The following is an 18,110-nucleotide window of genomic DNA, read 5'->3' as shown; positions in this document are numbered from 1 at the left end:
GGGGCACAGTGGAGAGAGCACTGTCCCTGGAGTCAGGAGTCCCTGAGTTCAAATCCGACCTCAGACACTTAATAATTACCTAGCTGTGTGTGGCCTTGGGCAAGCCACTTAACCCCAGTGCCTTGCAAAAACTTAAAAAAAAAAAAAAGATGACTAATATAGCAATATGATTAATTATTGTACATATATAACCTATTATCAGACTGCTTGCTATCTTGGTAGGAGAAAAATCTTATAAAAAAGTGAATGTCACTGAGAAAAAATACTATTTAATGGAGGGAAAATGGAGGGAAATACTGAAATGCAAAAACAGTTAAATGAAGAGTTACGAGTAACTGCAGTAAGCATGATGTCTAAATGAAGGTTTTTTTCAGTAGAAATGGATAAGTGATTGTCAGACATTTCAAAACAGAAAAAAAATCTGCATGACAGTTGACTAACAGAAAAGAAACAAATAAAAGATCTCAGGGTTTCAGCTGACAAGCAATTTACAGCAAGCATATAGTTTAAAGGAGGAAGAACAGTTTTGGAAAATTGATAGTTAAGAGACAATGGCAGGATATCTCAGTGAAAATGTCCAATAAACATTTGGAAATATTACTTGATAAAGAACAGAGGAGGACAGTCAGATAAGAATCAAACGAGGATCACTTTCATTAACTGAGCACACCAATTCATTTATGATGGAGCTATGAATTGATGAAATCACTCTGGAAAACAATTTAGAAATATGTCAAGAAAGAGACTAAAATACTCAAGTCCTTTAAGAGAGAAATTTCACCTCTAGATTTATTCCCTAAGTAACTGGTCAATTACAAAAAAAGAAAGCTCCAGATAACCTGAAAATATTATAGTAGCACTTTTGGAGGTCAGAAAAAAAAACTTGAGGGAGGGGAGGAGTAAATGCCCAGCAATTTGAGAATGTGTATCCTAAAGTTGTGGTTCATGAATGTCATGAAATATTACTATGCTGTGAAAAATCATTCATGACAAATAAAGAAAAGCATGAAATGTTACAAAGTGAAGTAAATAGAACCATATCTTTCAAGGAATCTTGAATGAATTTGTTATATGGATGGAATTTTGCTTATATGGGATTATCAACTTTAGGGCACTTTTATATCCTACTTAATCAACTTAAATCATCATCAACAAAAAGTACAATGGAATCATATTATTCTATCTCTTTTAATTCTAAAATGGTCAAAATGTGAAAGATTGTACAATACTGCTTTCATAAGATTGTAGAATACTGCTTGCAAATCAAATAAGGAGCACTTGAAAAATTATCTTGAATAGGTGAAAAGGTAGGCATCTTGGCCAGCAAAAGTTTAATTTCCTCATCATTTTTTTTGGATGTTAACAAGGTCCAAGATATTTCTCCATTTTTGGTATCTCTTCCTTCACTATACATTATTACTCTCTCAGTACACTCACAACAAAGATGACCTCTACATATGCTTAATCTAATCTGGCTGCTTTTTGTTGTCTTAATTTTTAGTATCATTTCTAACTTCCCCTATACACAAATGTGAATATGATGTTAGGGTCTAAGTGGCTAGGTTCTGTTTTTCAGTTTCTTATATTTACACTATAGCAAAATTACAAAGATTAAACTGCTAAATAAAATTGGCATTAATATCAATGGAGTTTCAAATGTCTATTCTCATTTTCTATCGCCAATTACTTATTTAAACAATTTAGGATTCAGGTGCTTAAACTGTACAACAAAGCTTTTCCTCAATATTTTTTTTCCCCTTTTTGCATCAGTTCCATATCACTTATAAGCATGTCCAAATGTAGTCGTTCCAACCATCAATGAGATTATTAATTTTAGAGAACTTTTTCTGGGAGAGGATGGGCTGAGAAATCTTTTCTATTTTCATCTTACAGTGCCCTTCAAGTGACTTTGCTTTCTGGGCTATTTTGCCAAGCTTTCTTTAAATTGGTTTTAACACCTCACTGCTTATAAGTCATTCCTTTATTAACCTCCATCCTTTTTTATAAGATTTTACAAATAAAATTTATATTTCCACCTAGTGATACCACTTGGCAAGTAGGTAAAATATTTGATGACTAAAGTGTTTTTACATCTTCTTACTTAGCAAATATTGGTTAAATATCTGGATAAAATAATCATGACAAAGCGATTTCTATATTATAGCATTCCCTTTCAGTTGTTTCAACTCTATGACTGATCTTTTGAACATTATCATTCTTCCCTGTTTTTAAAATAATTCTCATTTTGGCCCTACCAAATGAACAGTATGACTGCAGACATCTGACAACCCCACTTTGTCATGTAATCTCCCTCATTCTTTCAATCCACCTCCATACCATCTTGCTTGTTTGCCAGTCTCCACCTACTTTCAGAACTCAAAGGTTTCATCTGTACCCCTAAATTCTGACTAGTGGGTGTTTCATATTATTATCTTGTCCTAGTTTCGGGTAATCCTAACTTCAAATTTTAGTTCAGTGAACAGCAAATCAAATCAAATGTACCATTCCCTTTAAGGATATATTTAATCAGTTGTCTTAATGCTCCAATCATCACACTCTCTGACATCCCTGTCCAAAACACTCTTTTCTAGTTACTGCTCCCTGCCTCTGTGTTGTCTCTTCCCCTTAGAATGTAAGGAAGGCAGGACAGTTGCAACTGTCTTGTTGCTTGTATTGGTATTCCCAGCACTTAAGACACACAGAAAATATTTTTCTCATATTGATGGAAAAAGGCAGCAGTCCTATCAAGGACGAGGATTGTGAATTAATCTGAGGAAGACACTACTGTTGGTGAAGTGTGAAGACCAAGTTGTTATTAAAAAGAAAAGGGGGGAATTGTAAGGAAGGTAGGGCATTGTTGGTCTTCATGGGTCCCTTTGAAATCCATTACCAAACCAATTACAAAACTGGGAGTTTTCCTAATCCCATTCCAAAGATGACAAACCCAAGATTAGAAGAAACTAGTCCTTAACTGTTCAAGAGTGACCTAGAGATCTTGACTTAATGCAACTGAGTTTGCACAATTAGGTAATTAAATATTATCCCACAAACCCCTTGTGACAATTGGGGTTCATCAGCATATCATGGATCCTATGACGGGAGGGGGTAGTGGATCTTATTGGGGCATGTCATGAGATGGCTGGACCTCTTAGACTAACTAAAATCCATGTGGGAAGGGAAAGAATTTCTAAAGACTATATAATACCTGATGAAATTACCTACCTTGTGCCTCACGCTAGGTGAGGTACCAATATCCTGTAGGATTTCCTGAATAAAGTGTTCATTTTTATCCATTCATTCTTTATGTTGTTTGGTGCTTGCCATGTCAACTGTTGTTGTTCATTCATCCTTTATTCAATAACAACACAAGGGTAATGTCCTGACTTGCAGTTGAATTGGATTTGAGTGAGGCAGAACTGCCTAAAAGTCATTAGCCTCACTCTTCTCCAGAGTGATCAAAACCCAATAGTAAGATAAAAATCAAGACCACTGAAGGTGGCTCAAGATGTAGTGGGTAACCTTTGCCATGTCTAATTCTTTTTCTTTAAAGTTTATTTAACAAAAGAAAATTGAAGTCTATATATATAAAATCTATAAGTGCCCTTTCTCCCATATGATCAGATTTAACCAAGGTCCTCAGCTAGCAACAGTTAAGTGAGTTTCCTAGGGTTCACAGCTAAAGAGCCTGAAGTAGCATAGGTTCTCCTGTCTCTAAGGCTAATGTCTCTACCCACTCAGTCAAACTGCTTTCCTTACTTCTTTCTGAACCATGCTTTCCCTAATTCTCCCCCATACTCTCCATACTCAAGGTACCACTATCAGAGGTCTTATCAAGTTATTTGTAGAATCTGAGCAATTGGTGAACTGAGAATAGCTAAAGATGCTATACTAATAGAGATATGCAATAAAAAAAATTTACACTAAAGTATTCAAAAAATAATCTTATATGACATAATACAGACTAAAAAACAATCAAAAAATACATACTGAAACCATCATAGTCAACAATAACATCCAAATATGCACACAAAACAAAGTCAAAAGGATATCCCTCATTTTTAAAAATTTCAGAATTCATTCCTATTTTCTTAGCAACTTTTATTACAAAACCTGAATTGTATTCCCTAAGAACAGACCATCAACTTTTTTAGCTAAGAAAGAGGGTTCATCCACAAGAGGAAGCTTAATCCTTTTAAAGGATTAAAGTCTTAGAGGTGGAGCCAAGATGGCCACAAGAAAGGATCTTGTCTTAGGCAATTTCTCATAAGACTCATAAACTAAGGACTCTAACTAAACTTTGGAGACAGAACCCACAAAGGGACCCAGTGAGGCAGTTCTCCTACTCAAGGTAACCTGGAAAAGAGCAGAAAGGCTCTGCTCCCTGGAGTCGGAGGGGTGACCCACCAGAGCGAAAGTACTTCAGCCTCCCAGAGGCAACTCCTGGGTGCTGGGAGCTGCGGCTCACAGCAGAGGGGGAGTTTCCTGAGATACACCCCAGGGAGTACCAGGCACAAATTGGGATAACGGGGGGGGGGGGGGGGGGGGGAGAAGGAAGAGAAGAGGACCTCTGCCAGAGGAGCCCAGCACTCAGGGCACAAAGCAAGCAGCCTGGCTACCACAGTCAAGATCCAGGAACAGAAGCAGAGCCTGTAAGCATGAGCCCATTGATCCTGGGGAGGGGAGTGAAGAGAGACTGCCAAGCCCTGCCCCTGGAACTGGACTCTGGGGCTCTGAAAACACTCAGATCCTGATTGCAGTCTAGCCCCCCCCCAGCACCAGGAGGGAGGACAGAGCCTCACACACTGAGATTCTTGTGGGAGTGTCCCAGAAGCTCAGGAAGCACCCCCCAAAACAGGCTCAGGCTGGAAAAATGAGCAAGCAGAGAAAACAGAGGAACACCATTGAGAAATATTTTGCATATGAGCTGAAGAAGGATCAAAATACTCAATCTGAAGATGAGGAAGCACAAGCTCCTGCATCTAAAGACTCCAAGAAAAACAGAAATTGGGCTCAGGCTATGACAGAGCTCAAAAAAGACTTTGAAAATCAAATGAGGGAGTTGGAAGAAAAACTGGGAAAAGAAAGGAGATGCAGGAACATGAAAATGAAGTCAGCAGCTTAGTCAAGGAAATCCAAAAAAATGCTGAAGAAAATAGCATGCTAAAAACCAGCTTAAGTCAAATGGATAAAACAGTTCAAAAAGTTATTGAGGAGAAGAATGCTTTAAAAAAAAGCAAAATTGGCCAGATGGAAAAAGAGATTAAGAAAACTCTCTGAGGAGAACAAATCCTTCTGACAAAGAATAGAATTTAGGGAGATTGATGAATTTACCAGAAATCAGGAATCAATACTTCAAAACAAAAAAAGGAAAAATTAGAAGAAAATGTGAAATATCTCATTGAAAAAACAACTGATATGGAAAACAGACTTAGGAAAGATAATTTAAAAATTATTGAATACCTGAAAGTCATGATCAGGAAAAGACCCTTGACATCATTTTCAAAGAATTACTACAGGAAAATTGCCCTGATATTCTAGAAGCAGAGGGCAAAATAGAAATCTAGAGAATCCACCGATCCCCCAGAGAAAGAGATCCCAAAAAACCAACCCCTAGGAATATTATAGCCAAGTTCCAGAACTCCCAAGTCAAAGAGAAAATATTACAAGCAGCAATGGCAATGGTGGAAAAATATGAAAGTACCTTTTCCCATGGACTTATCATAAAGAATGTGATCCACCCGCGATAGAGTTGTTGGTGTTGGAACAAAGACTCAAGCACATTTTTTTTATTATTACTATTGGGGGGGAGGGGGTTGCAGGGCAAATGGGGCTCGGTGGCCTGCCTGGGGCCGCATAGCAGGGTGATCTTTGGGTGTCTGAGGCCAGATTTGGACCCAGGTGCTCCTGGCTCAAGGGCCAGTGATCTGTCTGCCACCCAGCCACCCCTACTATTATTACTATTTTATTTTATTTTGGGTCTTTTTTCCTTTTTTTTTGGTTTTTGCAGGGCAGTGGGGTTCGGGTGGCTTGCAAGTCACACAGCTGTGTGATTGTTGGGCTCCGGTGCTCCTGGCTCCAGGGTTGGTGTTCTGTCCATTGCGCATCCTGGCCATACCTACAATTATTACTATTATTTTTTTATTTTAATTTTTTTTCTCTCCCCTTTATTTTATCACTCAAGCAAGTCTATATTTATGGGGGGAGGGGGTATTTCCTTTACTCTTAAACAAGAACATTTAATTAATGTAAAAAAAACATTATTTGTACAAAATAAGAATAAATATTAAATTAAAAAAAAAAAGAAAGTCTTGGGGCAACTGGGTGGCACAGTGGATAGAGACCCTGGAGTCAGGAGGCCCTGAGCTCAATTCCAGCCTCACACACTTAATAATTACCTAGCTGTGTGACCTTGGGCAAGTCCCTTAAACCCACTGCTTTGTAAAAATAAAAAAATATATAATCCTTATTGAGTCATTATAATTCACTTTTCCAAGAGCTCTAATTACATGATTTTAATGAAGCAGAAAATTTTCTCTTGTACTAATACAATCTGAATGTTTATTATTTCCAGAATCATCATCCTTATCCATCAACTTATTAGGTATTTAAAACAACTCATGTTAGACTACCCACATTTTGCAACAATCACCAAATGTAGCCTGAACAGTAATCAAATATGTAAGTCAAGCAACTAATACAATGTCCCAAAAGGTTTGATGCAGTTCTAAGCTTCAACAGTTTTAATATTAAAAATAAAAGAATTAGTAGTTTAAAACTGCATTAAAACTTTTGGGACACTTTTGTGAGAGTACATCATGTTAACAAATGAGAATAAGGTAAAGTTTTTCTTCACACTTTTTGGGGGAAAAAAAAAATTACCTCTTCACTTAACCAATATCCATTCTGGATATATTAGGTATTCTTTGGAACTATGGATATATACTGTTTTAAAAGAAAGTTTTAAACTCGATTTTCTAATACATACCGTTCTTTTTCCTGAAGACTCCCAAGGGGAAACATCTCCCCATGACGTATTGTAAAAATATTTCTCTCCAGGATCATAATCTTTAAGATCCTTTAAAAAGAAAAAAAGTTAAGTAAATTCAAAAACTGAATAAAATAGCTGTCGTAATTATCCAAAAAGAAGATTTTAAAAACCTAGGTCTTCAATAGGAAACACGTATTTTATTCTTATAGAACCCTTCAACTCAGCCTAATTCACATTTAAATTCGATTTTTACAAGCTTGAAGTTCAGTTTATCAGACCATATACAAAGTTGGGAGTGGGAAGGTATGACAGTATATTATATTCTAGAAACAGGTCTGATGAAAACAAATAACTGACTCCTCCTGAGTACAGGAAAAGGTAGGAAAACTATTATAAGAGTAAAAAAAAAGCACAGCTGTTTAGTAGGAAATAATTCTATTTAAATTCATGAGGCCTTAAAAATGTCACACAAATTTATACTGAAAATGTGACTGAGTTATGAAGAAAAAGGACAAATATTCAGAACATTACTTAAAAACCAATAATGTACTAGAAAACTAATTCCATGAAAAACAACTAAAATGAATATATTAAACTAAGAAGAGAATCATCAGTTGGGGAATAGCTGAACTATGGCACATAAATGTAATACTATAATACTGTAAGAAATTATGAAAGGGAGTGTTTCACACAAACTTAGATTTGTATGAACTCATGCAGAATAGGGGTAGGACAGGGAAACAATTTATATTATAAAATCAATACTGTAAAAATGGACAATTTGTATGGATGTGAAAATTAGTCAGCACCATCAACCACAATTTCAGATGAACAATATGAGAATTTGTTTAACCTAGACTGTAATTTCTTATTACAATTATATGGATATCATATTCTTGGATAATACAACATAAGTGAAATCTTATACATTGTACTGAAAATGAGGTGCAGCAGAAAAGAATTCTGGATGTGAATTCAGAATATATGGATACAATTGAGGCTCTCCCACAAACATTAATAGTATGACCTGAGAACAAGACTTCCCCTATCTGAGTTTCAGTTGTAAAATAAAGAATAACCTCACAATACTCTAACATGTTTTAAAAAATAAAGGGGTATATCAAGTGTTTTTCTAGAGCAGAAGTTCTTTATTTTGTCTAATGGATCTCTCTGACAGCCTGCTGAAATTAATGGAACCTTTTGAAAATGTTTTTTCAGTTACATAAAATGCATACTGAAACACAGCATTTTTTTAAAAACACGTCCTCAGATCCCAAATTAAAAACTACTATTCTAGACTCTTTGGGTTTGTTCCACAAGAGGAACCCTCTGGAGTATTATTATTTTAGTGATTTAAAAAAATTTTTTAGTTTTATCTTTGGCTAGGATGTATTATTAAATTAGATAGCTTCTGGGGCGGCTAGGTAGTGCAGTGGATAGAGCACTGGCCCTGGGGTCAGGAGCACCTGACAAACAAAACAAAAAAACAAACAACCCCCCCAAAAAAAACACAAGTTAGAGAGCTTCTGCTTTTATCATCATTAGAAATTAAATGTTCTATATTTTAAAAAATTTTATCCTGTAATGGCATATTGATATCTTTTGTTTATATATTACATTTATTTCCAAATATTCCGTGTTTGTGTGTGCTTGTGTTTTGTGTATAAACTCTCTCTCCTACCCAGAGTCATACCTTTTAACCAAAAAACAAAACTGAACAAAAACTTGTACAGAAAAAAAAGCAGTCTGTAAAATTAACACACTCCTTGAGAGTGTCTGGGTGCCCTGCCTTTTCACAAATTTTCTATAAAATCTCTAGGAATTGATCTCATTGAAGTGCTTCCTAACCCTTAAAGTTCAGATAAATGTCAATCATTATTAGATCTTGTCTGCCAACTTAAAATTTTGAGGGCCTAATATATACAACTAAACCACTATGGTAAGTGCTGGAATTGTAAAGTTAGAAGACAAACTGTTGGGGCAGCTAGGTGGTGTAGTAGATAAAGCACTGGCCTTGGAGTCAGGAGTACCTGGGTTCAAATCTGGTCTCAGACACTTAATAATTACCTAGCTGTGTGGCCTTGGGCAAGCCACTTAACCCCATTTGCCTTGCAAAAAAAAAAAAACACCTAAAAAAAAAGACAAACTGCAAACTTTATTTCTAGTCATAAATCCTCTTTGAGAACTAAAAATAGGTACCCTATTAAAGTCAGCTCATCAAATAACTGGCTTTGGTATACTGAGCATTCTGGGGCCTTTTCTTATATGGGTAATTGTTGGCTTGTTGTGCCACAATGTAATCCATGAGGACAGGACCTAAATAAGGGCCCTATGTTGCTGTATGTTACCTATAGTTTATGTATTAGACTATACTTAGTAGTCATCACAGAAAAATGTCATTCACCAGAAAGTTTGTGATGTCACATTCAATGATGCAATCAGGCAAAGGCAGTATATGTGACATGGGGATTGTTCAAAGACTCCACTGTATTATCCTGGTATATATTTTAGAGCTACAAACTTTACAATAACATGAAAATAGAAGCAATTAAGAATTTTTGTTATAAACACTATATGTGCTTATAACACAAGGAACACAAGGATAAAAACCCAAAGTCCTTGCCCTCAAGAAACTAATATTCTCCTGGGTAAAATTTAGACTAACATGTATGTAAAAAAACTTAATTTAAGTAGGACTTTGATGTTTGCATAAGTACTTTATATATCCCATTTGACCTTCACAGTAATCCTATCAGGTACATGCTTTTATTAATTCCATTATATCACTAAAAGTAAGGCACACAGAGGTTAAGTGACTGACCCAGAGTCAAAGAGCTACCTTAAGTAGGGGTCAAATACAAGTACTCTTTTTCAAAAAACTTTACTTTTTAGGGGCAGCTAGATGGTGCTGTGGATAAAGCCACTAGCCCTTAATTCAGGAGGTCCTGAGTTCAAATCTAACCGCAGACACTTAATAACTACCTAGCTGTGTATGACCTTGGGCAAGTTACTAAACCAAATCTAGCATGCACAGCCTACTAACCTGTGAAAAAAGTAGGTTGACATCTACTTACTCAGTAGTATCTAAGTGGAGTTTCAACAGTTTCCATCAAGTAAATCTCAGTCAACTATTTTCTACCAGCACCCAATCTGCCTGGCTATAAATGGGTATTCCTCAAGAAAAAGATCAAGGATTGCTCACTGCTCAGTGCCTAAGCATATGTAATAAGGAGGCCAAGAGAAAGGTATCCACAACAGTTAGAATACCTATTCCAAGAAGGAACTTCAATTTTTAAAAATTTCCTAAGTATTTGTTGGCTATAGTCTTCCTAATCCACTTGGCTATAATCTTCCTAATCCACTAACAAGTAACTCTTATCTTTCATAATCCGGGATGTGACACAACTGGCATACCATATTTTAAATGTGGAAAACTTAAAAAACAACCCCCCCCCAAAAACAGGTCAACCCAAAAGCATTGTTATTTTTAGCAAACATGGCTTAAGACATGGGGGCAGCTAGAGTATCAGCCCTGGAATCAGGAGGATTTGAGTGCAAATCTGGCCTCAGACACTTAATAATAACCTAGCTGTGTGACCTTTGGCAAGTAACTTAACCCCATTGCCTTGCAAAAACTTAAAAAAAAAAAAGGCTTAAAACAAGCCTAAATCCAGTCCAGTAATTCAAGCTGAAGACAGGAATGAATTGAAACAATAAAAAAATATATACAATTACTAAAAGCAAATGTTGCTCTCCTCCACCTCTAACATTTACCAAGGTAACAATGCTGGGTATGAAAATTGGCCTTAGGGAAATGAGAACTCTTCCCCACAAAGACTTAGTTTTTTATATTCCTAATCTGCTTCAAACAATTCGGTGAAAGGTCCCCATATCTCCTTAAAAGGAACCATCACAGCCTACATAATGAAACCTTTACCAACAATGAAGAATGCCAAATGAAAGAGATTCAACAAAATCAAGAGAAACATCAATGAGCTTTTCCATTCCATAAAGTACACAACAAAATGTGTACTGAAGCCAGCATGATTTCCACTCAAAAGTCACTCCAGATGTCTAGGCCAAAAGCAGAGGGGCCTTCTCAAAGATATACACAAGGAAACCTACTCAAGGTTAGAGCAGGCAAGTAGGAGGATACCTTAAGAAAGGGACTGAAGCAGCAGGATAAGTCAATGGGAGAAGATTGGTCCCACCTTTTTATTTTTGCAAGAGGAAGGAAAGTCAGAAAAGTTTTTTAAAAATAAAGGGGAAAATGATACTAACAACCACAAGCATGAATGTAATCGGGATGGAATAGAAAGCAGAATCCAAAAAATTCTCACTCAAAATAAAAATTCACATAGGTATATATGCCTATTGGGTTTATCCAACGTAAGCCCCACCCCCAGCCCACCAAATGAAATGCCTAAGAACTAAGACTAGAATCAAAAGACCCTCCATAAATCATATAACTTCAAAACTCAGTAAGCAATATGTTGACAAAGAAATGAACAAATGGTTCCATAACAAATCATGAGACAGAATTTCACAAAAATCTGGAAAGACTTGCATGAATTGATGTGGAGTGAAATGAGCAGAACCAGAAGAACATTATACACAATAACAACAACATGGGGGATTGATAAACTAGGATGGACTTGTTCATTTCAGCAGTACAATAATCAAAGACAATTTTAAAATACTTGTGATGGAAAATACCATCCATATCCAGAAGGAACTGTGGAACTGAAATGAAGATCAAAGCTTATTATTTTCATTTTTAAATGTTGTCTTATGTGTTGTCATTTTTTCCCTGTTTTCCTTCTGTTTGGATTTGATTCTTTTCTCACAACATATCAATATGGATCTATTGTTTAGTATGGTTATACATGTACAATCTGTATCAGATTGCTTTTGGTCAGGGAAGGGAAGGACAGAGAAAAATCTAATACTCAAAACCTTGCCAAAATAGATAAAAACTACTATTGCATGTAGTCTGGAAAAACAAATAAATAAAATATTAAAAAAAGAAATGAAATGAACAAATGTCTAAGTCCTAAAGATTATTTTATGGAAATAGGGGTTTAAGATATCAATTTCTAAATCACTAAAAGTTAGAGAAATGAAAATGTAAATTGAGGCACAACCATTGGGATTGACTAACATAAAAGAAAAATTATAAATGCTGGAGTGGGTTGTGAAAAAAAAATAGGTATAACAAATGAACTGTTAAAGAGTTATGAACTGGTTCAACCATTCTTGGAGAATGATCTGGATTTATAACCAAAGGGCTATAAAATTGCCTAACCTTTGATCTGGCAATACCACCATTAGTTCTATACCCAAGGAAATAAGAATAGAACCCATATTTATTACAGCAGTTATTTTTCTGATGCCTAATCAGCTAGGGAATGGTTGGACAAGCAGTGGTTTGTGACTAATGAAATACTGTAAGAAATTAAGGGGATGGTTTTAGAAAAACCTTGAAGACATATATAAGGCTCATGCAAAGTAAAGTCAGATTCAGGAAAACACTGTACACAGTAACAGCTTTAATTTATAATTTTTTGTACAATTGTACAAAAATTACACTTCTTTACAATGTGATTACAAAAGGATCAAGTTACTTTACAATATTTGTAAATATAAACAACTGTGCAAGACTTAGCTACTCTGATCAGTACAATGATCCATGATAATTTCAAAAGACTCATGGTGAAAAATGCTATCCACCTACAGAGAAAGACCTGGTCTCTAGTACAAACTGAAATATATGTCTGTATTTTTCTTGTGTTTTTCCCCTTCGTTTCATGACTAATGTGGAAATATTTTGCATAACTTATGTATAAATGGGTGTCATATTTCTTACCTTCTCAATGGGTGGAGGAAGAGAGAGAATGTAAAACTGCAAATAAAAATAAAAAAAAAATTTAAAAATAAAAAACAAAAACCACAGCCTGGAGTCCAGAATAATATAACAAAAGTTCATTATCTTTTATGGATTGATGCATAACAAATAGCTATACTGCAAATACAGACCCAAAAATATCCTCAAGAAATCAACCAATAAACTAAATTGGAATTGTATAGACTGCCCACAAGTACCCAACCATAACACTGACATAAAACTTTAACATTTTTAATTTTCAATAGATCATACTAAATCATCAAAACTCCCAGCAACAATCTTTTCTTTTCCCAAAACATATGGACTAGCTATAGAAGTTCAAATCATGGGGGAACAGGAAGAGGTGACATTCTTGTCATTCTGTATCCTAATGAAGACTCATGATATAAAGCAGTTCTATACATCTGTACAACAGCCTACAAAACACTCAATATAAATGAAAAACAGATCAGTAATGTGTCTCAGGACCCATTTCTATATGAATTTCGCTGAACAAAACGAGAAAAGAATAAAAAGGTTTGACTAACACTTTACTCATTTTAAATAACTTGACTCTTACAAAAATGAAATGGGATTAATGTTATTATATCTGTTTTACATAGAGAGAAGCAAAAGTAAAGCGTAAGTACTCAAATAGTATCCAGAATATCAAGAGATCTAGAAAGGCCCCACAGGATTTATGGCATAAAGAGAAAAATGGCTTGGATGGGTTGCAATCTTCTTGAGATCAAAGGTTTATCAAAGTATATTTTTATGTACTTTTCTTATACTATATATATAAAAGCAATATAATCCACTACTAAACAATAGAATGTTACAGTATTGGTTATAATATCTATCACCTCCCATTGTCATTATCTTGTTCATGAAAATAATATTAAGTACCAATACTGCTGACTTTAATGGTCTCCTCTTATCTCACCATCAAATTATTTAAGAAGTCACTTCATTTCTTTGGGCCTCAATTTCCCCATCTTTAAAATTGAGATGTTAATTACTGCTATATTTTCAGTCAATTGATAAGTATTTACTAATTTTATACTATATAAGCCAGATGCTGTGCTAGGTATAAAAAGAGAAAGCACAAATAGGCCTGCCACACAACATACATTTGAACATATACAATTAAGTAGACAAATATGATTACACATACAATTGAGGGAATGTCTTTTTTTTAGGAACAAATAGTTTACTTGTCAGATCTATGGAAATGGGAGCAGTTTATGACCAAAGAAGAGATAGAGAATATTATAAAAACAAACCGATAATATCAACTTAAAAAGGTTTTGCAAACAAAATTACTGTACCCAAGATTAAAAAGAATGTAGTAAATTGGGAAACAATTTTTACAAAGGACTCATTTCTAAAATGTATAGAGAACTGAGTCAAATTTATAAAAAATAATCATTCCTCAATTGAGTCAAAGGATATAAAAGGCAATTTTCAGACAATGAAATCAAAGCTATCTTTAGTCATATGAAAAATCGCTCTAAATCATTATTTATTAAAGAAATACAAAATAAAGCATCTCTGAAGTACTACTTCATACCTCTCAGATTGTTCAATAAGACTAGAAAGGATAATGATCAATTGGAGGTGATGTTGGAAAACTGAGACACTAATGCATTGTTGGTGGAGTTGTGAATTGATCCAAACTTTCTGGAGATGGCACAGTGGATAGAGCACTGGCCTTGGAGTCATAAGGATCTGAGTTCAAATTTGGTCTCAAACTGAATGAGTTACTTAGCTGTGCAACTGTGGGCAAGTCACTTAACCCCTTTGCCTTGCCAAAAAAAAAAAAAAAAAAAGTGTTATCCATACCCAGAGAAGGAACTGTGGAGTTTAAATGAAGACCATAGCTTACTTACCTTCAATTTTTTAAAAGCTGTCTTATGGGGGGGGGGGGGGGGGCTAGGTGGTACAGTGGATAGAACACTGGCCCTGGAGTCAGGAGTATCCGAGTTCAAATCTGGCCTAATGCCTATCCGTGTGATGTTGGGCAAGTCATTTAACCCCATCGCCTTGCAAACCACCCCCTCCCAAAAGTTGTATTACATATTATAAATTTTTTTATCTCTAATGTTTTCTTTCCTCTGTTAGGATTTGATTCTTCTCTCACAACACTTTCAATTACCATCTAAAGCTGCTATCAGATTGCTTTCTGTTAGAGGTAGGGGGGAAGGAATGGAGGGAGAGAGAGAGAAAAATTATAAAACTCAAAGTCTTGTAAAACAAGACTGGTAGGGTGGCTAGGTGGCATAGTGGATAAAGTACCGGCCCTGGAGTCAGGAGTAAATCATTAATGAACTGGATTTGTATACAAAGGACAAAATCTTTTTAAAGGGATATAGTATAGAGAACCAAAGACAGAAAGAGTATTTATACTGGAAACTTGTGAACCTCATTATGAGGGCACTACCTTAAAAATAAGTAGAAATCCAGTAGAATTAAGTTTTTTTCAGGATAGAGACTATATATTTTCCCTTTTACTCCTTCTTATTAGTATAGTTAAAACTTTTAAATATTTATTATATTTGTAGACTACATGTACAATAGAGTAAAATGTACAAAACTGGGAAAAAAATCAATAGCTATAGATAAATGGACTCCAAAAATCATAAAACATCTAGAACTCTGATTAAATGCCAACCAGAATTCCAAAGGAACAGTGATGAAGCAATGCTACATTTTAATTGATATCTTCATTTTATATATACTTGTTAAATAAATGATGGTGGAAAATGGCCAACACAGATGACACTACCATAACTTAGAAAATTGACCAATATAGGTTAATTACCATAGCAAAAAAAAAAAAACAAAAACCAAAACACTAAGGAGCTCTTTAGTAAAAAAAATTGACTTACAGTACTTGATAGGTCGATAGATGGTGATCAAGAGAATTTTATGCATATTTAAATCTAGGAAATGGGCAAAAGAGATGGTACTGACACCAATTATAATAATTTTACACGGAAAACTAACCTAATTACCTCAATGAGAATTTGAGACAAACTGAGGGAGTGCTTTCTCTGAAAGCATGGTCTATGATACTCAGTCAAGGGATTAAAAGAGAGATGTTGGTCAAGGGATTATCTTCAAAAGCATAAAATATCTAAATTAATATGACAATCAATTGAATGAATGGAGCATTTAATAAATGTTTACTGTGTTTAAAACATGACTAAATAGTGAACAAATGCAGGCACATTAAAATGGACAAAGTATTGAGCCTAATTTTGTTGTTCAATCCTTCAGTTGTGTTCTACTCTATATGACCCCATGTAAATGGAATTTGCTTGGCAAAGACACTGGAATGCTTTGTCATTTCTGTCTCCAGGGAATTAAGGCAAACAGGGGTTAAGTGACTTGCCCAGGTAAGTTAAGCAGCTAGTAAGTGTCAGAGGCCAGATGCAAACACAGGTCTTCTACTCTCCAGGGTCAGCACTCTATTCACTGAGGTACTTACCTATCTCCTAACAGGAATCATTCTAGGACAATTCTGCCCTGATTATATTCCATCACATGTAGCCTGAGACAAAGTGCGGTAGTTCAGAAACATCTACTCAGCTAGATCCATTGATTTGAACTATCCTATACCTTCATTCTAGTGGTACTTGTTTGTGTACATGCACTGAACCCCTCTATTACAGAAATTGAAGTTATTTTTTTAATCCTCATATGCCTGGTACCAAGCACACTGCCATGATCATAGTAAATGTTTTCCTGGAGTCAATTCCAATCAGACTTATCATTCACTAAAGAATTAAAAGAATAAAAAGAAAATGAGGGGGGGCTAGGTGGTGCAGTGGATAAAGCACCAGCCCTGCAGTCAGGAGTACCTGGGTTCAAATCCGGTCTCAGACACTTAATAATTACCTGTGTGGCCTTGGGCAAGCCAAGCCACTTAACCCCACTTGCCTTGCAAAAAACCTAAAAAAATAAAAAAAAATAAAAAATGAAGGGAGCATTCAAAGTGAAGTTGTTTATGGTGGTTGTGAAACCTTGCCTTCTACTGTCAGAATCTTAAAGGTATTCATATCCCCCTTCCCACCAGAAGGGGAAAATTTTAAGGATATGTAGATATGTACAGGGTTTGGCCCAGGTTCATGAAGTTTAATGAAGCCTTTGAGCCAATCATGGGCCCTATTAGGATCCAAACGGTATTCAGTGAGACAGTGCAGAAAACACGGAAAACTTGTAAGAAAATCAGACTGGAGATTATTTCATAACTTCCCAGGAAAACAGTCACTTTACCAGTCAGTCATGGAACAACCAATTCTCTATAGTACAGTATTGTATTGCAAGAACTCAAGATTGTATCATTTACATATTTTGATTAAATTGAAAATTTATTCAAGTAAAAACCAATCACATTGTGAAGCTTGCAAAAAGTAAACTGGTGAATAAATTTCATATTTACTTGCTAGTCTATCTAGAAGCAGAGATAAACTTATGAAGGGACACCTATGAGCCACAAGGGGATTCAGCTTTAAAAATGGACTAGATGATCTTAAAATAGTCTGGATAAAGTCTTAAATCAAAAATTAAATCAAGACTTCTGGCCAAGATGGTGGCAGAGAAGACAGGCACAGTGCTAATCTCCTGATCTTCCCTCATAAATAATATGAAATAAACTTCTGAGAAACTAGCAAGGTTTATCCTTCAGAATAGTGGGTGAGCTAGGTGCAAGGGCTGACTCTGCCGGGAACACAGGACAGGGTCTGTCAGAGCCTGAGAACTTGACTAACCTGATCAGTGGGGTGGGTGAGATCCTGAGACCCTGAAAGTGCAACCAGTCTGACAGGAGATGGGAGTGGGTGAGAGTCTGAGAACTCCACTAGCCTAATCAGCAGGGCGGACTAGAGCCTGAAATTAAGTTCACAGACACTCCAGAGAAAGTAACCAACAGCCTTCTGGCCAGCCCACTTGGAGTTACTAAACCCAGTGAGTATAAAGCCTCTAGGGATCTCAACACCAAACCAGCCCCTTGCCAACAAAAGGTCTTAGTAAAATGAAGAAAAGCCAGAAGAAGGGGGGGGGGGGGGTCCATAGAAAAATTCCTAGAAGGAAAAGACCCTAACTCAGAGAGACCTAGAACCTGAGGAGAATATGATATGATCTCCAGCACAGAAGAAGGAGTTGGTTTTTTTTTTTTTGGCAAGGCAAATGGAGTTAAGTGGCTTGCCCAAGTCCACACAGCTAGTTAATTAAGTG

The 18,110-nt window shown here is 35.8% G+C and overlaps 1 protein-coding gene across 4 annotated transcripts in view; it reads right to left on the bottom strand.

Moving 5' to 3' along the window:
- Positions 1–18,110, bottom strand: part of ADNP2 (ADNP homeobox 2) — a 57,356-nt gene that overhangs the window by 13,637 nt on the left and 25,609 nt on the right. For 2 of the 4 annotated variants that reach the window (XM_074205060.1, XM_074205059.1), the window contains exons 3-4: positions 12,855–12,890; positions 6,986–7,075 (exon numbers count right to left, since the gene is read on the bottom strand). The exons of 1 other annotated variant lie outside the window; for it this stretch is intronic. In XM_074205060.1, coding sequence (XP_074061161.1) covers positions 6,986–7,075; positions 12,855–12,890 — 126 coding nt within the window. The remainder of the gene's footprint in view (positions 1–6,985; positions 7,076–12,854; positions 12,891–18,110) is intronic. One more of the 4 variants, XM_074205061.1, reaches the window with a different exon arrangement.

This window comes from Macrotis lagotis, chromosome X (assembly GCF_037893015.1).
Source record: "Macrotis lagotis isolate mMagLag1 chromosome X, bilby.v1.9.chrom.fasta, whole genome shotgun sequence".
Taxonomy (NCBI): Eukaryota; Metazoa; Chordata; class Mammalia; order Peramelemorphia; family Peramelidae; genus Macrotis; species Macrotis lagotis.
Note: the sequence above shows the minus strand (reverse complement) of the source record. Positions and strands in the feature narration are given on the sequence as shown.